The sequence below is a fragment of the Solea solea genome, chromosome 21, assembly GCF_958295425.1.
Source record: "Solea solea chromosome 21, fSolSol10.1, whole genome shotgun sequence".
NCBI lineage: Eukaryota > Metazoa > Chordata > Actinopteri > Pleuronectiformes > Soleidae > Solea > Solea solea.
Window position 1 is genome coordinate 17,109,805 of NC_081154.1, and position 26,060 is coordinate 17,135,864.

General features: G+C 40.7%; 2 protein-coding genes across 5 annotated transcripts; both read right to left on the reverse strand.

Moving 5' to 3' along the window:
- Positions 1–1,246: 1,246 nt before the first annotated feature.
- LOC131448077 (carbonic anhydrase 4-like) lies at positions 1,247–15,096 on the reverse strand. 2 transcript variants are annotated; one of them, XM_058620171.1, is made up of 18 exons: positions 15,042–15,096; positions 13,654–13,684; positions 13,461–13,512; positions 12,953–12,991; positions 12,676–12,849; positions 11,087–11,235; positions 10,914–11,003; positions 10,272–10,338; positions 9,767–9,930; positions 8,433–8,538; positions 5,805–5,834; positions 5,544–5,720; positions 5,254–5,408; positions 5,071–5,160; positions 3,875–3,952; positions 3,727–3,796; positions 1,820–1,983; positions 1,247–1,557 (listed from the first exon to the last, which is right to left on the reverse strand). In XM_058620171.1, exons 3-18 carry the CDS (start codon positions 13,510–13,512, stop codon positions 1,369–1,371), a joined length of 1,794 nt encoding a protein of 597 aa, XP_058476154.1. In that variant the 5' UTR covers positions 13,654–13,684; positions 15,042–15,096; the 3' UTR covers positions 1,247–1,368. The 2 variants fall into 2 exon arrangements, with proteins under 2 accessions (XP_058476154.1, XP_058476153.1); XM_058620170.1 differs by lacking the exon at positions 15,042–15,096 and having other exon boundaries at positions 13,654–13,788.
- A 1,101-nt stretch (positions 15,097–16,197) lies between these two features.
- On the reverse strand, positions 16,198–24,051 carry LOC131448105 (sarcoplasmic reticulum histidine-rich calcium-binding protein). 3 transcript variants are annotated; one of them, XM_058620218.1, is made up of 6 exons: positions 22,763–24,050; positions 19,899–20,032; positions 19,464–19,535; positions 19,320–19,374; positions 18,027–18,063; positions 16,198–16,828 (listed from the first exon to the last, which is right to left on the reverse strand). In XM_058620218.1, the coding sequence occupies exons 1-6, from the start codon at positions 23,826–23,828 to the stop codon at positions 16,807–16,809; spliced, it is 1,386 nt and encodes a 461-aa protein (XP_058476201.1). In that variant the 5' UTR covers positions 23,829–24,050; the 3' UTR covers positions 16,198–16,806. The 3 variants fall into 3 exon arrangements, with proteins under 3 accessions (XP_058476201.1, XP_058476200.1, XP_058476202.1); XM_058620217.1 differs by having other exon boundaries at positions 19,320–19,377; positions 22,763–24,049; XM_058620219.1 differs by lacking the exon at positions 16,198–16,828 and having other exon boundaries at positions 18,023–18,063; positions 22,763–24,051.
- Positions 24,052–26,060: the final 2,009 nt, after the last annotated feature.

The following is a 26,060-nucleotide window of genomic DNA, read 5'->3' on the forward strand; positions in this document are numbered from 1 at the left end:
ATTATGTCAAAAACAACCTTATTGACACACACTCACTGAAAATATGGTCCTTTATTTCCAAGTGCACGGCTAATTTACGGAACCCTTCCCTGGAGACTCTGAGATCTATGTGGGAGACAGACCTGTGGGTCTGTTCACCAGAACAGTGGGTAGCAGCCCTGGAGGGGGTGCACTCTGCCTCAATATGTGCCCGGCTTGGAGTAATTCAGTTGAAGGTGTTACATCGCCTTCACTTCAAGTTTAACTAAACTAAAAATATTTCCAGATGTACACTACACCTGTAACTGCTGTAAGTGTCCACCCGCCTTCCCAGCACAGTGTCCTCGCTTGTCCACTTACTGAAATCCTATCTTCAAAATCCATCCATCTTGTGGACACTTGAAGATGGACTCCAGTAATGCTGAACTTCACTATATAGACTTTAAATGTTGAGCTTTCTTTTAAATAAAAGGAAAAGTAAAAAACAATTATTGTTGGTCAGCTGAGCCCTTCTTGTATAACAAATAATGTGTCGCACTAGTGACATCATCACTATAGTTTCCATCATATCAAAGTTCTAAATAAATCTGAAGACTACTGCAGTCAGTGGACAATCCCACACATTTATAAGAGGAGGTCAATGACTGTTGGATTCTTTAAATTGACCATGTTTTTTTATTAGATCATAAATAAAATTGATTGATCGCGACCACAATATGTCCCTAAAATCTGGTAAATATAATGCAACTGTAACTTTTATTATTTATCTCACTTACAATGCATCAATTACTGGGCAAGCGACATTCATACAAATGTCAATGTTAGTTTTCACCGTTTGCAGGAATGCATTTCCTACTAATAAAACAGACCACACACATACTCACAATACTGGGTAGTAAAACAGAATTATAAATTTCAAATCCACACATTAAGGCCTAAGCTTAAGTATGTTTACAGTAAGAACTAAGAAAACAGTAGAGGGATTTTTGTGTTTGACAATCTTGCAATTTCTCAGTATTTTTACTACTATGGGCGATAATTAGAGATGCACCAAAACACAACCGAAGCGTCTATTCGCACTTAGAGTTTGTCCAACATCAGTTTGGAACACCAATAAAACGCGAGTACACGGTGGAACAGCGCCTGTTAAATGCTGGAAAGTTATTTTCATTTCGGTGCATCCCTAGTGATAATGGAAAAGGTTATGTCCTGGAGAACAGTGCAATTAAAACATGTTTAGATTACAACGTCAAATAACCACAATTGAAAAACACAATTTTGTTATAAATATTAAAATAATCAGAGCAGTGTAAAACGGATAATTAGTGCATGATACAATTATTCACCACAGCAGCTTCAGTTTGATGAGCTTCTTCTTTTTTTTACTTTTTACTGACGCAGATTGAATGAAACGGTGCAGAGAAGCAGCAGCGGCAGCAGAAACAGCACAGCAGGTGCAGGTGCAGGTGCGGGGCCGCTGGCTGCTGATGCAACGGTGCTGTACACCGTCCTGTTGTGGAGAGACTGCAGCGGCCGAAACACGTTGCGATATCCTGCCTCAGTCGGGAACAGACTCATCTGGCGGGATTAAGTAAACATGTTAGCTTTAGACATTGTCACTAACCGATTTGCGCTGTGCATGTGCTAAAGTGTGACTACTTCCTGTTACCACTAATGCATTATGACAGAAAACGTGCATTATAATTTATGAAAAATGAAAACTTATTCAGAGAGAACACAAAAACATACATCTTAATGTCAGCAAAAGAAAGCACTATAGCTTGGACTGAAGATTTCTGAGTGTGTGGATTGTGGATTCACAGCATCTCTGTCCACTTACCAGACTTTGGTTGACTTTGAGAGACTCTTTAAAGATCGTCCAAACCACCGCTTCATCACATGTAGGCGTGGTTAATGAGCCGTTGTAGCGGTAGTACGCCTTCATGTTCACGTTGCCGAGCAAGTCGTTCATGGAGATCTCGTCAGTGACATCAGCTTGTTGGTCTGTATTGAAAGCAAAGTTGCACATGTTGGGGTTCATCATCATCTGCGATCGTTTTGTAAAATGACACACATTAAATAGACATTAAGATAAATAACAATTATTGGTGTTTATAGGAAAATGGCAGCAAAATGGATTTTTGAGTTTTAAGTTGTATTCCGGCATTAGCTAATATTCTGAATTTAAAAAAGAAAATTGTGTGATATGTAGTGAATGAATGAACAAAAAGTAGGTGTTTCATTTAGAGGTGACTGATGAAGTGTGTTAGCATTTGACTTAGTAAGGTTTTAACCATTATTTAACCAAATATAAATAATGTGTTGATCACTATTAATACCGTGGTGGTGGCTAAATCAATGAACAATCTAGTGAAGCTGCTGCAGGATGTCAGCTGAGGAGGTGATGGTCTTTCAAATGTGGTCTTCAGCTCTGAGCACACATTCAGGACTAGGCGGGGTGCTTTCAGATCTGCACTTGGTGTGACCTGCATGTGATTGAATCACTCAGGATAGATGTTAACGACAGGAAGCGACAGGCACATTCTCTTAAACAGGTGCACAGGTTTTATCAGGTGAGCCTTTTGTTAAGGAGCAAATACTTGTCATTTCTTGTTTCCCCACTGGCAGCCATATTTTCAGTGAAAGAAAGTCTACGTTTCTACACTTCTCTGACTATGGCACCCTTTACATTTTAGGATGGATAGTTATCTGATGCCAAAGGTAGTCGGAGACCCATTGTGACCATATTGAACAGAAGTGTAAATACAAGTCCATGATGCCTCTCTGCGCCACCTACAACATGACCTCCGAGCACAGCTAACGGGAATGCGATGACAAAACTGTACAGAATCCTCTGCTTTTGTTGTTTTTCCGCTTGTCGGAGACGACTTCTTCTTCTTCTTCTTCTTCTTCTTCTTCTTCCCATGCTTGGAAAAGTAAAGAGTCCATACAATAGTGCGACTTCATGTGCGGCTAACATTGCTGTTGATATGGCAGTGCACAGGATGTGACGCCATAGTCTTTGAAGAAGAAGAGGCAGATGTCATATCTAGGAAGTTGTGTTATGTTTAGTTTTGCCTTGTATCTGTTGTCTTGTGACTTCCCGTTTTACTTGTTTTAGCTAACTTGCCCTTCCCCTGTGGTTTTCCCGCCAGTCTGATTATCTTCCCCGCCCTGATTGTTTCCACCTGTTCCATTACCTTGAGTTTATATATAGCCCGTGCTGCCCTGTGCCAGTTCGTCTTGTTTGTGCCAGAGAACCCGTGCCAATCCATGCCACGTCAATTGTTTGTCAGGTTTTTGCATTTCTTAGTTGCTACTTTGTTTTGCCTTTTTGAGCCGTCAGAGTTTTTTTCCTCGTAAAGAGTGATGTTGATTTGGCACCTTGCCCAAACCTTTTGTCTCCTCCCAGTGAGTGATTATAATTTGTTATTTTTGCCTTTTTGCTTATCTAGTGATTCCTCGATAGAGTGATTTTCGGTTGTTACTTTTCCTCCTTTGAGAGTGATTTCTGTTTGATACTTTGTGCAATAAATTGGAATACTTTTGGAAGTTGTCTCCGAGTCGTGCTATTGTGTTTAAGTCCTTGTTCGGTCGCGACAGCGGAGGTGACGTCGAGGGGGGACAACCATGATCAGATAGCAATCAGATCATACATGTTAATACCAGGTGTAGAGGCGGCTTCTGTGTCAGTGCCCGACTCAACCACACTACCAAAACCCTGAACCACCACAAGTGTGCACTCACCGATTGTTTTAATAGCCGAGAGATAATGGGTCAGCTTCTTCCAGACTTCCATGTCAGATGGTGTACTTGTCTTCAGAGAAAAACGAGACAGTCATTTCAGTCAGTTCTCCACACTTAGGCCTTGGTTTGATAAAACTAACCCACTCACCTCGGCATGTCCAGAATCAGCAGAACTGCTGCTGCTGCTGCTGCTGCTGCTGCTGCTGCTTTTCGTCGTACTCACAGCCTTCAATAAAACAATATTGAAGAAAAGTCTTTGACATATTAGACTCACTTGCTGGATCAAATGTAAACCAGAGAGAACAAAAAGTATAGATTATTTTCAAAGAGTGAACTCTGGTCTGCCTGAAAACGTGGGTCTCAGTCTAGGTGGTGAGGATAGCTTGTCATCTCGTCTGATGAAAAAAGTTGTGAAAAAACAGTTCGGTCTGAAACCCAAAGTAAAAACAGAAACCTTGAGACTGTATAAATGTGTGGTGAACAAGCCGGCTGAAGGGGATGGACTTTCGGTCCAGGCCAAATCAATGAGTCGAGTTTTGTTCTTCCTCAAACGAGTGGTTGTTGTAGCTGCGTGACGTTGTCCAGTTGGCCTGGTCTGGTCTGCTTACAAAAGTGCAGTTTGAAAGTAAACCAAACCAACCACTCAATGGACTATCCTGGTGTGAAAGCGTCCTTACATTGTACAAAAGATCCTGGCATGACTCAGGGGGGCAAAAACAATCAGTGCAGCTGTATGTGTTTTTGTGTGCGAGCCAGTTTGATTTCAGACTCAGTTCATGTGACAACAAACGACTTTAAAGTGTCTGCCAGTTCATGTTGGGTCATTTATGAAAGGAAGGTGCAGCAGGTTACAACACAGGTAGTTTTCCTCTGATCTGGTGTTGTGTGTCATAATAATTACCTCCAGTGTGAAGACACTGTAAACAATATTCTCTTGTTCTCTTGAATGTGGAATAACACAGGACCCGTGTGTGAAATGTAGGTACTAATCATTTTTCGAACAAACTACACATCTTTTGAGTTTTGATGCCAACTGAAGGCTACATACATGGGTTCTCCAACACACTCGGAAGGGAAGGGCGACGTATTCAGCTGCAACATGCAACTTCCACAATTAATGCTGCTACATTTTACACACTGGACCTGTAAATTAATTCCAATCAAAGAGAATGATATACTGTATGTAAAGCAAGACTTACAGAGGAACAACATAACATTACATTTTGTAATCAGTTTTATCATAAAGACAACTTGTCCATTGCAGCTTTAAGTCCACTAGTCTATAAACAAATGGAAAAATACAGAAGTGAACTAGTGTATCAGTACCATCAGAGTGAATGTTACCTCAATAAAGAATCCCAGAACTGCCAGGCCATTGGGAGTCTGCACCGCCTCCTCCAAACTTAAATCCTTCCTCTTGTTCACAATATGCATCTAAACAAAGACATAATTACATTGCGATGGAAACAGACGTGATTACAAACCACCGTCTTTAATTAAAGAGTTGAGTCATTTTTTGGTGACTACCTCCATTGGGTATTGTTTGGAATCCACTTTGTGCTCTGAGCCATGGGAGTCATGTGATTCCGTGCCCCAGTGGAAGTGGAACTGAAGGGTGGAGTAGACGTGTCCCAAACCTCCCCCCGACACCTCCACCACGCCGTCGTTCAAGACGCATTTAACTGCGAGATTTGTACAACTTGTAATCAATTGCTTTAATTGTAATTTGTCAATACACAGATTTACCCAAGGCTTAAAGGAAAAAAAATCGTCTTTAAGTCGTCTCAATATTTTCAAAATCAAGGAAACGGACAAACCTGCATGTCCTGTATTAGTGATATACTTGATGGCGTGTTTGTCGTCAAACTTTGTAAAGACGAAGGCGTCGAGGTTTTTGTCCACCACAGTGTTGCGTGTCTCAATGTTGATGGGTGACTGGCTCTCACCATCGCAATGGGAGTGGTACAGAAGGGGCCAGTTGGATGACGTGTGCTCTGTGGGTGTAGAGGGCAAAATCCACAGTTTGAGACAATCCTCAAAATCTTATTTTGTAAGTGTGTAACTTCAGTGATTCATACCACAGTGGTCGTTGTAGCACCAAGGATAACCTAAAGAAGAGAAGAGCAGACATATTCACTGTGTCAACCCTCAGAAAAGAATGCCCATTCAAGGGAGTTCCTGCATTTCAAATGTTGTGATGATTTTGTTTATTTCTTAATCACATTCCATTTCTTCTCAGTGGATATTCTTGCACATTTTTACAAAATGTCTGTCAAATGTACAGGAACGCAAGCTCCGGTTGGAAGAAGGGTCTTTCTGCATGTTCTCCCCGTGTGTGGGTTTTCTTCAGGTTCTCCAGCTTTCTCCCACAGTCCAAAAAACATGCAATTGTGTCAAATGAACACACTAAATTGACCGTAGGTGTGAATGTGGCCCTGTGATGGACCGGTTGTGAACCGGCCTAGTGCCCTATGTCAGCTGAGATTGGCACGGCACCACCCACGACCCTCCTGTGGAGGAGAAAGTGCTAGAAAATGGATGGATGGCTGTATGAGTGTGCATTTGTCACAGCACCATGAACTGGGCTGTCCCATCGGTCACAGGAATTGTCAGCTCCGTCACACGTTTTTCTGTTTGTGAATCACGTTTTGTAACAGTATGAACATACAGGCACAGGCTTGGAGCGTGGAGACAAAGACAAATGCAAATAATTCATCAATTCTAAAATGTTTAAAAAGACAGAATTACGATACATTTGTTTTTTTATCAACTAATATTAATAGGGACTAAAGGAAGTAGTCATGTATAAAGTCACTCATTTATAAATTCTTCCAAACTAAACCCCGTTTAGATTCAGAACTTAAATCCAACACAATCCCTTCTAATAAATTCCGGCGGGTTGTACACGAGAGGTTAAATGTCAACTCCGACAGCTTGCAATAACGATGCAAGATACAATACAATTAGCCTTATTGGCAGGGACTTACTCATTTCAACCAATTCATATTATTTAAACAGGGTTTAGTTCTTTAGAAGCTTAAACAGGTTTATTTGACCTGTTGTTCCAAATCAGAAACCTGTGTTGCGATAGGTTTTACTTATAATTTATATTTATCCAGGTTAGCAACATTTGCTTATTGAACGAAGAGATTAAAGAGGAATTTTTGGACTTGTCCGTGTTTGGGTCCCTCAGCCTGAGATGCATCACAAGCCGGCATTTGCGTTCTCCATTTCCTCCAGAACTACATCAAATATTACAGCAACGCAACCACTGACGTGCAAAGACGTCGGGCGCATTGAAAAGGTGCCAACGACTCATTTGACAGCCCACATCACGATGCCTTGGATTAAGATTGAGCAATGTCAGCTGTCATACTGAGGGATACAGAGCAACATTGGGATGGAGGACATGATTAGCAACACAACGAAAGCAAGTTACTGGAAATATGTGGTCTTTCTATGCAATACTTTGTTAAAGTAAAGGACTCTGAAAGTGTTTGGGTGGTTTTAGCTTTTACTAGTATGAACAAACACCACTTGAACATGGTTGCCATACCAGGTTTGTTTGGCCCTCCCACCCCAAAAAGCAACTTTATTCAAAGTTAAAACAGGACAAAACAGGCAAAAACACATAACAACCCTTCACTCTAAATTGGCAATAGGTGCGAATGTGAGTGTCCAAATAACCTTTGCATGTTTTTGGACTGTTGGAGGAAACCCGAGAACCTCGTGAGAAACAAGGTCACTGGTTCAGATCCTGGTTCAATCTATAGTTTGCACGTTTGCCCTGTTTGTGGAGAAAGAGCTTCCTCCCTAGCTGGTTCCCAAGTTGTGTGTAAACAGGACAGTGTTCACTAGCCATGAGTTTAAAAAAAAAAAAAAAAAGGGTCTGCATTTCTTTTACATGGGATGAAAATACCCTGCATTGTTAAAATGAGTGTGACACAGACTAGACATAAGCCTTCAGTTACTCTATTACTACTACTCACATTTAGCATGTTTTGATATCACCTTTGCAATTGACAGCTAAAAGCACATTTATTATCAGTATGCTACATTACTGTAATGCTCCCTTTTCTACCCTACCTATAAGAAAGCAAGTGAGTCGTACTGTAAGGCCAGAAAGAGCCTCAACTAAATCCCTTCATTGGTTGTCAGTGAATTTTAGAATGGATTTTTAAATGTCTTAATGGACTTGCTTTTAATGTACATTACTGCTGCAATAGCTAACACGCCTTGTGTAAATACTTTGAAGCCTTCAAACAGGCATTCTCATAATCAATTATATTAAAAAGTTAAGCAAATGTATCCTTTGGATTGCGTTTAGTTTCTATAATGTGGTTTGTGTTAAGCATTTTTCCACATATCTAAATGATCATGTGTCAGTAAAGGGAGTGGCTGTCTGTTTTTAAGTGCAACAGTACTTTAGTGTGAGAGGCAGTTTTACAACCTCATGTTAGTCATTTTGTCCAAAGACTGAATTTCCCAGCCACTACCAATAGACCTTTTCTACATTTCAGAAAGAACCATTTTCTTGGATAAAGCTGACAAAGTGATATTGCATTTTGTTTATTGGTCAAAAATTGCAGGATTTGCTCCCAAAAGAAACTGGGTCCTCCCTCATCAAGGATCGTGTAAACAAAACCTCTCATTGGCCCATTGGCCCTATGGCAGGTACTGTATATATGCTTGCTTTATTGACTCACTGGGAGGGAGAGGAGATGCAGGTGAAGCAAACACTCGACGTTTATTGAGGGCTTGCGTAGGCCGATAAATGTTGCTGAGCCCTGTATTTGCAGGAAACCGCTCAATCTAAGAACAAACCAAACAAGAAATAAAGTTACGCATTCATTCTGATGAATCCAACACAACTTATAACAAACAGTCATCTATTGGAAGACAAAGTTCCCAAAAGAAACCAGAGGTTCCACCAAAAGTCCTATTAAAACCTCTTCCTCTACAGGAGAGGGAGAGTGGGCAGCAGTGCAGGGAGTGTGATCTAGTAGTGAAATCTGTGCTCGTCAATTGCTCACACTAACCTGTAAATGCCTCAGGGTGATTTAACAAGAGGGTGACAAAGTATCAGTGACACAGGAGTAGACTAAGACAGACAATGGCAACATTTGAACGCCGTAGTTGGTGTTTGTACATGTTATGAACAAACAAATCTACTGCCTCTCAATTACAGTACTTTAAAGATTTGACCCAGAATCATTACTAGACACTAGTGCTGGGCAGTATTCTGATGATATCAATTTTTCCATACAATGCAAGACAAAACTGTTCAACGGGGAACCTTTTCACTGCTGCACCACTCATGATTTGGTTTTAACTGCAAATAAAATTTACGCCACCACCTTAGGAGAAAACGTCTGATACACAACTGCGCCTCTCATTGGAGCACTCCTATACAAATTTATTTAGAAAATACCATCATTTTGGCCGTACCGCCCAGCACACAGGATACCATATACACTGGTGCACACCTGATTTAGGGGTTTAGTTGCACATTAAAAAGGATTTTTGATCAGGACTGATTTATATTCAATTAAGGTAAAAAAAATAATTGATTAATTTCAGTTTAATGAAATTTAACATTTTTTGGCACTTAAGGTGCTGGGAGGAAGTAAGTGACACTACAGAAAAGCTATTGAAGCCTACTGAGAGCCACCAACACCTCTCAAGTGCCCACCTTGCTCAAGAGACCAGGAAGACAGCAGATTAAACCAACACTAGTTTCAGAGACAAGAAATACAGCATCAAGAAAGTGTAGTAGTTTCTGTAGAGAGGAAAGTGCCTAAATAACTGGTTCTGATCAGGCTAGTCACAACTCCAAATGAGTCCAAGAAGACCAAAAAAAAAAATCCTTCACTGCCACATCCAAGTCTAAAGAATAATCTGAGATTTCAGTGACACAGTAGAGCAGCTGCTCCTGTGTCCCCCTCAAAAAAGAGAGTAGATTTCTCTTTGGACTTGCCAGGGGTGGACACAGCACTTTATTCATAAAACATTTCACATGTTTGAAAGACCAGTAACTCACCAGCTTTTTGTTGATCTTGATTGGCTCATGAAAGACCGTCCACACAACTGCTTCATTGCAAGTGGGCGTGGTCAGGGAGCCCAGGTAACGATAGAACTTTGTGAGGTTGACATTTTTGATCAGGTCCTGAATCGATAAGTTGTCCTTAATTGAAACTGTAGTGTCTGTGAAGAGTTTTAACAAAGAGGAATTAAAATAGGCTATACATAAACAGTATATATACACACACACACACACACACCTATCTAAGAGCATCACCACAGTAGTTTCCTTGAGCAAGGAATACTGGCATTTGAAGGTTACACAATAAGTAGTGAAAAAACATTAAAATATATCATGGCTGTTTTTAGGAACACCTAAAGTGAAGAACATATTAAAGGCTGCATCATTTTTGAGCAGCAAATGCAACAAATCCTGCACTGGTCTGGAACTCAGTGACTGAGCCTTGCTTTAGTTAAGCAGCATTATATGAAATCATAGCATAGCAACATTCCACCTACTGTACCTATTTGGTCTGTCAGATATGACGTGAGCGTGTTCCATGATCCCGTCATATCACCATCTTCGGTTGCCTTCAAGGAGAAACCGTTATAAATACATTTGCAACATGACAATGATGAGCAACAACTACACTACAAACCTCAGTCATGCATGAGGGGGGCATTCTCTACAAGGATCTTTTTTAGTGGGTCATTGGCCAAAATCCACACCAGGGTTAGACCAGTTTGGCACCAAACTATTTAAGATTTGTATGGATTTTTGTGCATAAATCCAACATTAATTCAAGTGGCCTGTGATATGTGCAAGAACCTGGGTAAGTGAACTAAAACCTATAGGTCAAACCCATGTTCTGCTGAAGAACTTACATTTTACTTTGTTTTGCAGTAAGTTTTGATTGTTTTTACTGAATGATTTCTAATGAAAAATGTTCACTTTTAAAAAAATATAAATAAAAAAGCTCCCCCTGACCTCAGAAATTAGAATTTCCATCTACAGAGAACCCCAACTGGTCATGCACACTTTCCTTCCACCATTGTAACCTTAATGTTAATCACTTGTAAATTGCTTTGGATAAAAACAGCCAACAATGACTAGGTGTAATGTAACAGCCTTGACATGGCATTTAGAATAAATTTTATACACATACATTTACGAAAAACCCAAGAACAGCGATCCCTTCTGATTGTGCCATGGCCTCATCCGCAGTAAGACCCTTCTTCAGACTGACGATGTGCATCTTTTATAAAAGGGGACATAAGTTAGAGCTGTGAAAAGGGCATCAAATAAAACATGGCAGAAACACTCCAAACACATGGATACCTCCATTGGAGACCGGCGACCGTTGAGCATGTGCTCCGAACCTGGAAAACCGTTTGTGTCGCCCCAGTGAAGGTGAAACTGGTCCACGGAATACACTCCATTAAGGCCACCTCCACTGACTTCAACATTGTCTCCAAATGTGCCCTTCACTGTTAGAAAAGACGCAGAAATGTGATCAATGTAGTGTCGCTGCATTCCCAGCCACTCAAAAGTCAAGAGCGTGAGGGGGGACATCGGGCCAGACTCCACACAGAGAGGGCCTTTGTCAGACCTGTGACCTTGACTACTGCTGCCATGTGCTTGCTTAGTCATAATTCTGCAGCCTGCTACACACTGAAAATAAGACAATTTCTTTAAATGTATCATTTTAAAGAGAAGACATCTTTTGATGTGGCGCAAATGTCTAGTGTGTGATTCTGCAGCCACTTTCAGACTGTAAATGCGCCTTAAAACGAGGAAAAATCAGGCCAAAAACTATTCTAAAAGAGATGTACTGTGTTTAAATGAGTCTTCCTTTACATCATTACGATGCCATAGAACGTTTGACTTCTGTGATAGTCAATTTTCCTTCTATATTCATCACATGCTAAATACAATTTACCTTCTATATTCATCACATGCTAAATACACACTAGTAGTGAACACAAATAAGCTATTGTTTTAAATTAAGATATACTAAATCAGATACATTTTCTTTATTTCAAGAGATGTAAAGGAGCCACTGCAAATTAAATGTATACACAAGTGTGATTTTCTATAGGGAATAGCCTGTATTTTGTTGACGGGAATCAAACATTTCAACTAAAGAAACACATCCATTCCTACATCTACAGCCTGTTTCTGGAGTAAGTCACCACCATCTTGAAAATGAAATGTCTGATATTAAGATTATGGTTAAGATGATTGTCCAATTTCAAAAGTCTGAGACCTGATTTTGAAGATGGCGCCAAGAAGCACAAACAGCACTGAAAATCTCACCACATTTTTAGAATATGAAATGCCATTCCTGACGAGTTTACCTAAAACTTAGTTTGGATTTCATCCTTTTTCCACAAATGAGGGAAGATTTCATTTCAAAAAGTACACTTACATAACGGCAGCGTTTTCTTATCCATGTCACAAGAGACGGCCTTTTCCTCTGTTACTTTGACTAAAAACAGCGATAAACATCAACCGACTGCTCGACGACAGCAAGGGGAACTCTGCTTCCTCTTAAGTGTCATAAAATAAATGGTCAAGTATGTATTGTTGTATTTACATTTCATGACAAAAAGTGCACTACAACCTGAACCATGTGATTGGTTTGTCTTGCTTACCGCAATGAAATCTTCCAAACAGCATATATACATATTATACACTGGTTTTAAATCATTAACACACAGGAACAGAACAGAAGGCAGAATGTACATATAAAAAGAACAACCACTGCCGTTTTATCTTCATTTTAAGGTAAAATGAGATGGTTCTTTTGATGGAGGAGGTTGCAGACCCTTGTTAGAAGCCTACAAAGGCAGGGTGGGTTTAAGAGTGACAATATGTTTATAGCATACAGTCAAGTGAAAGGACGCGAGGAGCCATTGTTTCTGTACCTGTATGTCCATTGTTGATCATGGACGTGATGTTAGAGGTGAAGTTGATGAGGTTGAACGCGACCAGCTTTGAGTCTTTATCAACATATCTGGTGTCTATATTAATAGGAGACTGTCTTTTCCCATCACAGAAAGATCCAGGGAGGTCTCCCCAGTGGCTTGGAGTGTGGGACTCTGTGGCGGGGGGTGGGGGGGACCAAAAAACAGAAGTGCTTTTAATATTCAGGACAAATGAAAATGTATAATCCCTCAGTGAGTTAGAAATCTGTTCTCTTACCACAGCCAGTGTAGCACCAGTCGCTTGCACGAGCTGAAACTGAAACATGGAAGATGATGTTATGAACAGGTCAGGAGCCAAGTGCTGCAAACAATCATTACTACAGATCTGCTTCAGTGTTACAGCAACAAGAAGGTCAGAGGGAAGACAATTGCAAGTTGGTTTCTAAGCCCAATCATGGAAAACAGAAAAAAAAAAATTCTAATTCAAATTGCAACTCTTGTGAGGCACCCTGACCAATGTTGTCATGACGTTTACAGTCCACCCACCAACTGTCATCTAAATAAACACTGAAATGGCTTCTTTAAGTAAATTTCATGCAATTTTGTAAAAGGAGTTTCAATCTCAATTAATCTTTTCCTGGTTAATAAAGAAAAGTACATTTTAATCACACATTCACTGGCCTTCTAACAACAAAAACTAAAACATTAAAACAAATAAACAAACTGCAAGACAACAGAAATGGATTTATGATACAAATATTCAACAGAATTTGTGTTTTACTCACATATCAGCAAAGCGCCAACAATGGCGCACAGAAGCAGCGAGGAGTGATCCATCTTCAGAAGGAAGGACATTTATTATTTTTAAATAATGCAACCTCTTACGCACAGTGCTTAAGGGACTGATGTCCGACGCCAAGCAGAAGCAAACTTCTTTGATTTTAGACAAATCTTGCATTTGAAAGTTCTCGAGCTTACCTTACAGTCCTGACGTCAGGTCCCCAAAAATCTCAAGATAAAAAAAAAGGACAGGCTACGTTAGCGTGAGGCGTCACAAATAAAACATGTCCATTTCCAAAGGGGAAAACATTGTGAAGGTTAGTGATATAGAGGGGCATGTAGAGGGAGGGGGCCCACTGTGTATACAACACTTGTCCTGTGTGTGGAAGACATGTAACATGACCTGTTTGTCAGGACACTAATCAAAATACAGGTGTTAGTTGAAGTGTACTGTAAACCCTTGGTTCCAAGGGCCAGGATGAGCCGTGGAGGCTCCTCACTGACTGAGGACACAGCACCAGTGGAAACGAGAGGAAATAGGATTGAACTTAGTGAAATGTGCCTGCTTAAGAACATGCTCTGGACCATTTAGACAGACTTTTCCTAACTAAAATCTGCAGTTTGTAGACTTCTCATTCTTCCACACCAAAGAACATAGAGAATATTCGTATTTTCAGCTGAAGGGGACACAGGAGGAGCTACAGCAGCTTTACTGCTGCATTGATTTGTGCGTCACGCTCGTAAATCTGAGCAAACGACTTCTAAAAGACCAAGATCACAAAACACTAGAGCTCACTGGTGTGTCTGAGCAAGACGATCCTATGTCACTCCTGTCAATGTGTGATAGAAAAGGAAAGGTGCTGTATAGAGATGAACTGTACAGATAGAATTGGTTTGAGTGGCACTAATGAAGCATAAAGCTCCTTAAAAAGGAATAATTCATCAATTTGCATTTAGCTTTGTATTAGAATAGAAAGATTGTGCTTCTCAACCGCAGTTCTCCTCCTCCCCTCCCCTCCCCTCCCAGTCGGGCAGGCCTCAGGTACAACATTTAGTCATTTGATCTCGACTATGAGAAGACTGTGTGGCGACAGATAAAAGTTTACACCAAACACTGACACCTCCTTTAGACAGGAAGCCAAAAGGCTTAAACAGTAGTGTTTAACCTGTTTACACACACACACACACACAACACTTGATGTTCTCTCACACACACACACACACACACACACACACACACACACACACACACACACACACACACACACACACACCGACACACCTCATTTAGCGAAGCTTCTGTTTGAAAACATACTGTCCTTGAAGTTGGAAGAATTGTTTTTCTACTTGTTTTTGGTCAAATGGAGATTTGTAGCATGAGGTCACATGAGGTTTAAAAAGGACAAAGACTTTATAACCTAAAGGTCACAATGTTAACTCTTCAGCAGATAGTGAGTGTCCAGCCTCTGGCTCTGCCTGTGTTGATCCAACAAAACACAAGGAGCTTCTTCCCCCTCGCTCTTTATGTCAAGTCACTCAGAAAACTATAAGTTTGTTTGTCATTGACTCTTTTGAGTGGAAATTACCTGAAAGCCTCTCAGCAGGAAGATCAGGGTCTCAGTAACAGGAGCATCAAATCTCTGCCTTTTACTTCAGCACAAAGCTGGACTTCATCTGTTCATCAGCACGCCATTGGCTGAACAATCAACTGCAGGTGGTGGTGTCCACTGCATTAGTGTGTATGTGGCAAAGCATGGCTGAAACAATATGTGCGTCAGTCACTTTATTTCAAATGTTGAGGACTCTCATCTCATGTTGAAATCATTCAATTATTTAAACCTTTTTTTTTTATTCACAGGTGAATTGTGTGCCGTGCCAAATCTTTCTAAAAATCACTTTACAGCCGTATTTGCAACACCTAATTTCATTTTTGAATTGGTAAACAAGTCATTTCCAAGAGATTCTTGGTTGATTAATTATAAATTCATATTAGGTGGCATGTTGTTTAAAACATCTTGTTTTTGGGGATGCAAAAATTTAGTGAAACCCAAAGTCCTGAGCCAGACTTTGGGTTTCACTACACTACAGCGTTAACCCTTTAACACTTTGCATTACTGTAATTACGTGATCGAAGAAATTCCAACGGTTTCTGAAAGCTGAGAGGTCACAAGTTTAAGCCAACGTGTGCATATTACAGTAATTTCACTTGTGCTGTTGCAGGAAGCTGGAGAATCAGTGTCTTTGTCACCAGAAAGGGAAAAAGTGGTTAAAGCGTTTTCATAGTTTCCATAGTTTTTATTTTAAATATATTTTGTACTGTTCAAATTTCAAATTCAACACACAAAATCTGGTGTTTGTGTTTTTTTGAATGAAACGTTCAGTTTTTCTTCATTTGACATTGTTAATACACTATTTTAACGTGCGGTAAATTTTAAATTAACTGCCAGATATTGAAAGTATTCTGGAAAAATGGGCAAAGCACTTAGTCACTGGACATTTTCTAGTGCTTTTATGGTTAAAATAAGCAACAACAACAAAAAAAGATGGCCATTTTGAGGCTCAGGTGTTAAAGAGTTAAGAGATGCACCAATGACACTTTTCTCTGACCGTGTACAACTACGATTAAATTTCAAAATTCAACGTTAGATACTAGTGCCGCTGTTTACACATTATGAGGACAATTCCTTTATCTTTGCTTGAAAACATTTGGGTTTGACATGGAAAGATGAATAAGTCAAGAGATCAATATTTCAGCTTTTATTTCCAGGTATTTACATCCAGACATAGAAGACTTAGAGAACTTAGAGGAGAGCCTTGTTTGTTTAGGGAACACCACGTTTGTACGTGAGCTAAAGTATAGGAACAGATAGACTTGAGTTAGATTTCTATAAATAATACTGATAGTAGCAAATCCTTTGCTGTGTGTCGTGCTGGTTGTTTAGATGTTGACGGAGCTACTTTTCTCCTCCTCCTCCTCCTCCTCCTCCTCCTCCTCCTCCTCTTGACAGCCGAGCAGAGCACAGGTGGTATCGGGTGCAGCAGTATCAGAGTTTTACAAAGACAAATACGAGCAGCGTCGGACCCGATACCCCCGATACCCCCGATACCCCCGATACCCCACACCTCCTGCTACGAGACTGGGCCACAAATATTTCCTTCTCAGCTAAAAAGCGTTTCACAATAACTTTGCCATTTTGCATTGGAAACTATACAATAACTATTTGGGCCATAAAATGAAGGAAAGGACGTTGAAGCCTACAAAGTGAAAAGGTCGTTAGAAACTGAAACAGTCCGGTTTGTTGCAGGCAGCCAGATTGTGACCACAGGAAGACGTCAAAGTGTCCACGGTGCTCAAAGGAGAGCGGCCACGCTCCTGAAAAGACAAAGAGCCGTGAGTCATCACAGGATACGTTACTAAGCCGTCTCGCACATCACTGTCAGCCTTCACTGACACTTACAAAGTATGAACCTGAGCTACAGAGCTGTCAATCATCTGACTCCCTTGGCACCAGACTGGGAACAGATGAAAGAGGTGCGACTAAAGAAGCACTCATTGTTACTCAGAGAGTACTTAGTATGACAGGAAGAGAAAGTGTAACGCCTGCAGGTGTAGTTGGTGCATGTGAATCTATAATCTGAAAACAACACGACTGCAAATAAGACAAATATTCCTTAACAAGGGTTATACAGGGACGCATTGTTTTTTGTATTTCTAATTTAACACACACAATCTCGTGTTTATGTACAACCACAGTGTTTTTTAAATTCAACTTTTAGTTTTTCTTCATTTGAAATTGTTAATACACCATTTGAACATGCAGTAAATTTGAAAGTTATTCTGAAAAAATGGGCAAAAGCACTTCTGGACACTGGACATTTTCTGGCCCTTTTATGGTCAAAATAAGCAAAATGAAAGTCCTTCTCTTCCTGTGACGGCGCTATGCTAGTGGAAACACAACTTAACCCTGCTGTGCCGTGGCGAGGCGAGTAGAGCCGGTGGAAACACGCCAATAGAGACAAACACTGCACGGTCAATTTAGAGACTCCAATTTGCCTAATCCCTAAATCGGTAAGCATTTTGGACTGTGGGAGGAAACCTGATCTGTTTATTTGGCTGGTGTGGCAGAAATATGCTTCGGTAGAGAACAATGACACACAGACAGCATGCAGTTTACTCTTAAAATAAACCAAAATATAATAAAGTAATAAAATAAAGTCAGCTGTAATATCTTATTAAGACAAAGTTAGATTAGATTACTTTTCTAGTTTTTAGGCAAAAAAATTGGAACAATTTCCCAGAAATGAGGCTATTTGTATTTGAAAAAGAAAAAATAATTTTTGCATTGAGCAGACTGAAATATCGTTCTTAGTTTAGTTAAGTTTACAGCGTCACCTGCAACTTCACGCTCCTGATAGATGACACCTGCTGTCAGTCACACAGCATCCTCATGTCATGTTCTCACAAAGAATATACAGCATGTAGGCATTTATAACCTGCAGCACATATACTTGGTCTGTCTGGTATGTCAGTGTGATGTGATCAATGTGTTTGAAGAAAAGAGAAGACTTACTGATAGAGGGATCCTGTGATCTCATCCACGAGGCCACCTGCAAAACACACACAAGGTAAGATGTGCAAAAACTGACAAAAACAAACACACACAATAGTTCAACACTAGAGAGGGCAAAGTTTCCCACCATAATCCCAATAATCTCCTTCTTGTGTCATCACCTACATCCCCGGAAAATGTCAATCAAATCAACGTGCAGCTTCGTGGCTTGAATCAGTCAATCAATCATCAATATATACGTTATTGTCCCATAGTGAAATGTGTCCTGGACTACGACTACTACGATAAAGCGATAATTAAAGGCATGAAACAATAAAAACTGCTGTAACCTCAACAACATCCCTGTAAGAGAAGCCAGCAGCCTAATAATTAGACATTTACAAAGAGAACATATTCATTCATTCATTGTTTACCACTTTATTCTCTACATGAGGGATGCAGGGCCGTCACGAGTCCATCGCAGGGCAGACATGTAGAGTGAATCAACCATTCACCCTCACATTCACACCTACAGTACGTTCACCTCAGAGTGTCCGACTAACCTCTGCAGAACAAGCAAGCTCCACACAGAAAGGCCCTCAGTCAAAGCAGGTCGTGAGCCCGGTCATGAGTAGGGATGTATACTGAGGACCGGTACGTTTTGGTACCGGTTCCTAATTGGGTTGGTACCAGAGTACCGTTAAGATTCTGGACAAACAGTCCTGTTATCGGTACTTTTTTTTGTCATCACCAATGCTTCCAATTGCATAGCTTCTGTTCAGTTGAAGCTTGTATCCTGTAACGTCTTTATTTTTTACACAAAATTACATGTTGTAGTATTGATAAGGGTACCGATAAGGAGGATCAGTATCGGTATCGATAAAATCCTAATGATATACAGTACATCCCTAGTCATGAGAGAACAATACTGGGTCATACAGCTCGGCGCATGTGTCTGGTGGTCATTTTTTTGGTCATTTTAAAATAAAATTATAAAATTCATATTTCTAGGTAATTGCACTTGTGGTCTGGCAGCCCTTCCTGCTTTGAGTGTGTGTGTGTCTTTTTTTTTATATGTGACTGGGGTCGAGTGGGCGAGGCTCGACAAGCACTTTACTAGCACTTAAAGCAAAATTGGAAAAGTGAAATAAAATGTTTTAAAAAAAAAAACACCCTGTACCCAAATCTGTAAGGCACCTTGTGTGTGTGTGAGACTATTTGTTTTTTCCATTGTCAGAGCGCTATGACATGAACCTATCCTAAAACATATGGTGATAATGATTCATAATTACTAGTATTTAATTATTTAATTACCTGCCGTGCAAATGGTGTCACACAGTATGGGGCAGAGGTAGCAGGAAGAGCATTCCTGCTGGAAAAAACAAAGAAGTGTGAACACAAGGAAGTGCGGCCATCATGGAATTACAGTGTGTATGATTTGCAGTATCCTACACTTACCCGGCAGTGCTCACAGTAATCTGACTCTTCTCCCTCTTCACAAGGACACATGTCGCAGTCCTCAGAGCAGTGCTGGGACACACACACACACACACACACACACACACACTCGGGTGAAGCCACTTAAAAGGCAATTAACATGTTCCCCGATGCAATTGTGACGTCACAAACCAAACGAGTTGAGGCGAGAATAAAACAACAACCACAAGGAAACAACATGTTCAACTTCACAGACGCAGAAACCTTTAATAAGCGTGAAATAAAGACAGACATTTACAATCAAGTGATGGTAAATTATCTAATCGACAGTTAGTACCTCACTAAACTAATCTTTAGTGAGGTTCATAGTACTTAAATACGATTAGAGGATAATTATTAGTGTGACTGTAGCTTTATTCATCACTCGACATGCAAACGGGCATCCCATCATTTTACCTTACAAATGGAGCAGACGCTGCACAGAGAGCCGGAGCGGAACTGCACCGCTTCACCTTCAGCCTCCTCTTCTTCCCTCGTGTCGTCACCGTCAGCCTCCTCTTCTTCCCTCGGGTCGTCACCTTCAGCCTCATCTGTGACAAAGTATATATAAGTGCAGATATCACATATGTGTCAGTCCTTCAGTGGAGGGAAACTCTAGTGTGGAAAAAAAGCCAACATCACTTAAATGCTACAACTGGCAATTAGTTCTAATAATTCCATAATAATCCATAATGCAAATCTAGCGGTTCCTGGCCTTCTGACCCATCACGGGACAGCACAGACAGAGAGGGAGTTGGAACTACTCTGCAGGTTAGGGCATGGATACAACATTTTTTTAAGCATACAACATGTACAAATAATAAAACATACACAATAAATCTAAAAGTATACAACATTTAGCATCCATTCTGATGCATCTGCTATAATCTGATTCACACACAAACACATAGACAACATCTGCACAGACTGTCCTCCAACAAAACAGACATCATATTGGTGTTTATTTGAATAAATAAGATATGGACACATTTTAACAGTCACACTTAAAACCATCCACGTGCAACTGGCTCAGAAAAACAACGACACTATCCCTTTAAAGAATAAAGACTATATGAACAACTGATAAATAAGTGGTTCTCTTTTTTTTTTGTGATCCCAAAATAGACACAGTGCTGTGCAGTGACCACATGGATAAGCTGGTCTATTTTTAAACTGACACGAGTGACAAAAGCTGCAGCGGTGTCACACTTTACGTTAAACAACCCCAGATAAATTAGGCATCTCTATTATTTTCTACTAACGTTTTTGTTTGCATGTTTGGCCATGTTACAAAAATGTAAAATTTAAAAAAATAAAAGTTACTTTGCTGTTGTCCTTGAGTAACACTGCTATCTGTGAATTTACATCATTTACTTTGCGCTGGTTTTATTAATTTATTTATTTAATCATTTATTCATTCATTCATTCATTTATTGATTTATTCATGTATTCATCTATGTATAATACATCATATCTTAATACACAAACCACATTTTTGAATTCTAAATGACTAATTTCTCGCCTCAAATGATCTGAGCCAGCGGATCATTTCATCAGCACAGGCCGAGGTAACGCTGTTCTCCTTCGGACACTAAGCAGCGAGCGTCCGCTGAGGCGAAGCTGATCACTTCCGATACCGTCGCTGCCAAACTATATATAATACATGATATCTTAATACACAAACCACATTTTTGAATTCTAAATGACAACTTTCTCGCCTCAAATGATCTTATATATTTATTTCAGGTTTATATTTCTTTTCTCTGCTGCTATGCTGTGATACATGGCAGCCATGCCATTTCAGACCAAAGCAATGAATTAGACTCGATCAGCGTTAGCCCCGCCCTCTGACTTTGATGGGCGAGTTTGACAGATTAAATAAATTAATGATCCACTGCAACACGGACCATGAAATAATTAAATGTCAGTCAGTGTCATGAAATAATTAAAAGTGTCACGAATTAATTAAAAGTGTCATTAAGTGTCATATTTCATGACACATTTAATTATTTCATGACACATTTAATTGTTTCATGACACATTTAATTATTTATTTAATTTTGGCCCTTTTGGTCCTCCATATTAACATAGTTCCAAGACAGAGCATAACACTGATGTGCTGTACAGAGTTTTATACCATATACTTCTCAACTCCCTTCCCTAGTTGGGCTTTTTATGTTTAAAATACTCTATAAAAATCTGCAAATACATGACAACGGCTATTACAAATATGTTTAGCTAAAGTGAGTATAGCTCTGATTTGATTTGAGCCAAGTAAAAGATTTTATATCTGAAATTGATTTCATTTCATTCAATAATTGAAAGCCTCTTACAGAAATAGCAGAATGTCCAAACATAGAGCGATGAAGCAGTATTTTGCAGTGTTAGCTTCTCGACACTGGCTCCCTGTACAGTTCAGAATCCAGATCAGGCCCCATCATACCTTAAAGCAGGTCTATGCTGGATGTTTGACCTGATTTAAATGGTTAAATGTACTGTTGCAGGGAGACTGGGGGCTCTCTCCACTCCGTCTAATGTCTGTTAGCAGAAAACCAGCCTTGCCAGATCTCGCCCGCCGACCCGGAGTTCTCAGAATCAGGAGGTTTTTTGTGAAGTCTCGGGTCTCACGAGGAACACGAATCGCTTCACAGCACTAGACAGACACGTGACACACACCTTAACCAGGTGATGGCTATAAGATCAAGGCAGTGACAGCATTATCTCAGACATTCATCGTCAGAAAAGAAGCAGAGAAAACAGTTGTTGGAGGAAATGAGGAAGAGGAAATGTACGCAAGTAATTTTGAGTCTGGTTCAGTCAGAGATTTCTCTGTGTGGTGAATATCGTGATAGTTCGTGAAACCGCGTTACCATGGCAGTGGTACAAAGTTCAACGGATGCTCAAATACTCACATATATAGTCACAAAATGGCTCCACAGCGCCCCCTGTAAAATCTTAAATCAACAACCTTTGTAGCAGCTTTTACCCTCAAATACTGTCGATCAGGATGAGATCTACAAAAGCTCTCTTGGACATGATGGGATGGATTCGAGGACCCCATATCGCTGCTTGCAGCTATATTTATTAGTATAGTTATTATTTGTATTATCATCATTATTATTAGTAGCAGAATTCTAAATGTATTGTGTTCTTCTCTCTTCTGATTCTGTTACCTGAGCAGATAAGTTCTTTCTACTCTACTGTATATTATTTGAATTTAAAGTAGTTAGTAGTAGTACAATTTAAAAGTAGTTAGTAGTAGTACAAAAAAAGGGACGTACCACCATCTTCCTCAGCTTCATCCTCTTCTTCCTCAGCAGCATCTTCAGCCTCCTCCTCTCCCTCACTCTCAGCTGTGTTTGCCTCCAAGTCCTCATCGTCTTCCTCCTCGTCATCAGAATCCTCTTCCTCCTCTGCCGCCTCACCATCCTCCTCTTCCTTGGTCCCGTCCTCCTCCTCTTCCTCTTCTTCTGCCTCCTCCTCCTCATTGGCCTCATCATCCTCAGCAGTCACTTCATCTCCCTCCTCAAAAGTCTCTTTTTCCTCCTCGTCATCATCAGAGGTCTCTTCCTCCTTATCATCATCATCATCATCATCAGACTCCTCTTCCTCAGGAGCATCCTTATCAGAGGTCTCTTCCTCCTCCTCCTCATCATCATCATCATCATCAACCTCCTCTTCCTCAGGAGCATCCACATCAGAGGTCTCTTCCTCCTCTTCATCATCATCAGCCTCCTCTTCCTCAGGAGCATCCTCATCAGAGGTCTCTTCTTCCTCCTCATCATCATCAGAGGTCTCTTCCTCCTCTTCATCATCATCATCATCATTAGCCTCCTCTTCCTCAGGAGCATCCCCATCAGAAGTCTTTTCATCCTCTTCATCATCAGCCTCCTCTTCCTCAGGAGCATCCCCATCAGAGGTCTCTTCCTCCTCTTCATCATCATCAGCCTCCTCTTCCTCAGGAGCATCCCCATCAGAGGCCTCTTCCTCTTCCTCCTCATCATCAGAGGTCTCTTCCTCCTCCTCGTCATCATCATCATCATCAGCCTCCTCTTCCTCAGCATCTTCATCATCAGAGGCCTCCTCCTCTTCTTCCTCTTCTGTCTCTTGTCTCACAGTCTCATCCTCCTCATCTGACTCTTCATCTCCTTCCTCCTCTGCTACCTCTTCATCAGCGTCACTGGTTCCAGCTTCTTCATCACCCACAGCCTCATGACTTCTGGCATGAAGTTCTGCATCTGCCTCACTCAGGTCCTCCTGGGCAACCACGAGCCCAGAGTGTGGTGTGTGTGCTGAGCAGAGGAGCAGCAGCAGCAGCGTCACTGTCCAGCCTTTCACAGGTGACATCTTGGAGAAGTTACACTGTTCTTCAAATCTTCAAATCCACGCTGGAGCAATGTCTCAATACAGATTCTTACACCAAAGAAAAACACAACGAAAACAATCAGTGGGTGTTCAACACCTCAAAAGTCATAAAATGTACAGGAAACTTAGTTTGAAGCTGCAGAGAGAGACGAAAAGAGAGACTAGAGAGAGGGGGGGGCGTGTTCAGAGCGGTGTGCCAGTCATGACTGACAGAGGCACATGTCTGGAAAGAATGTTGGTCATGCCCTTAATACACAGTATGGTGGGGTGAGTGTGTGTGTGTGTGTGGGGGGGGGGACGGTTGAATAATCAATTGGTCACATATGAATAATAAAGAACTGGTGTTAAAGTTCCCAAGTTCCCAACCAGGATAAAAAAAAAAAAATCAAACTATCCTGCGTGTAAATAACAAATAGAAAAACATGAGCTGGAAATAAGTCCAAATATACAAAACTACAACGAGCCCAAAAAACCTATGTGTCAGCGACTTTTAAAAGGAAAAACAAGCAGAAAGTCAGTGTGGACAATAAGTTACATTTGATATGTTATGATTCAGCTGACCCCGGCCACAGGGGGGGAACATCGGTGTACTCCTTGTGTCCAACAATGGGAGGGTTGTCATAAAGAAGGAGCAACACCTCATGCAGAGCGGATCAAAAGCCTGACTGATATGGTCACTCCACTTAATATCTGATGGGAGAAAGAAGTAAACTCCTTCTTTGAAATGTAGACATATGACAACAGAAACTTTACTATTATAGAAATGAATATTTAACAAACCAACAGCTCTCAGACAAAGTCCTGACGGTGAATGGAATATTTGCTGTGCAGGCACAATGTCAAGTTGATGCATGGGCTGGATGTAAATAGAAAGAAATGGAGATGCTGGTACATCTATATATATATATACAGTATATACATATGTATGTATACATATATACATGTATGTACATATATATATATATATACACACACATGTACTGTATGTACACCGCCTGGCCATGCCTAGTGCCTACTGTACACGCCTGTGGGGGCAGTGCTAGGATCTGGGTGTTGGTGCAGTTGGTCAGGTCTAGTTTCAGCAACATTCTGTGTCCAAAGAATGAGGTCAGTTGACTACCTGAATATACTGAATGATCAGATTATTCCATCAATGGATTTTTTTCTTCCCTGATGGCACGGGCATATTCCCAGATGACAATGCCAGGATTCATCGGGCTCAAGTTGTGAAAGAGTGCTTCAGGGTGCATTTCTACTACAGAGTCCAGCCCTTAAGGGGGCCCGGTGTGTGTGCGTGTGTGTGAGAGACAGAGACAGAGAGAGCCTCCGACAGGTGACATAGTGACAGGTGGCCCCGCTGGTTATTTACAGTGAGGGCTTCTTCAACAGCCCTGCTCCACTATGTGACCTTCAATAGAACTCTTGCACACTGTAACTTAGCACCACAGTTCACTCTTCACACGAGCCATGCCACCATCTGTTTGCATCACATCTAAATATCTTGTTTCCATGTTTTAGTCACATGGTTTTTTGTTACCTTCACTGAGGAGATTATGTTTTCATGGTCGTGGGTTTCTCAGTAAGATTGTCCTGTTCTTTGTGATGAGGGAACGTTCTGTAGAGAACGTTCTCTAAAGGTTGCATAAAAGTTACATTCGGGGAATGTTCTGGGAACCTAACATTGGGGAGACATGCTAGGAATCTTTAGGGAACGTTCTCTAAAGGTTGCATAAAAGTAACGCTAGGGGAACGTTCTGGGGACCTAACGTTAGGGGAACACGCTGGGAGACCGTTCTCTAAAGGTTGTACAAAAGTAGAGTTAGAGGAACGTTCTCTAACAGTTGTACAAAAGTAACGTTAGGGTAACGTTCTCTAAAGGTTGTATCAAAGTATTGTTAGGGGAACGTTCTCTTAAGGCTGCATAAAAGTTACATTAGGGAAATGTTTTGGGAACCTTTAGAGAAGGTTTTCTTAAGGTTGTATGAAGGTTGTGACAAAGTAACGCTCAATCAAATATGCAAACAAAAACTACTGTTAGGGGAACGTTAGTAAAACGTTCCATATCAACCACAGGACAACCTTCAAGGAACGTTCCTGCAACCAAAAGGTAACGTTCCCTGAACATTCTGGAAACCAATAACTGTTAGCAGGGTAATAGGCATCGGACGGTACAGAATTCCAGGTGGCGTTCTACTATTATAACAAAATGCATAC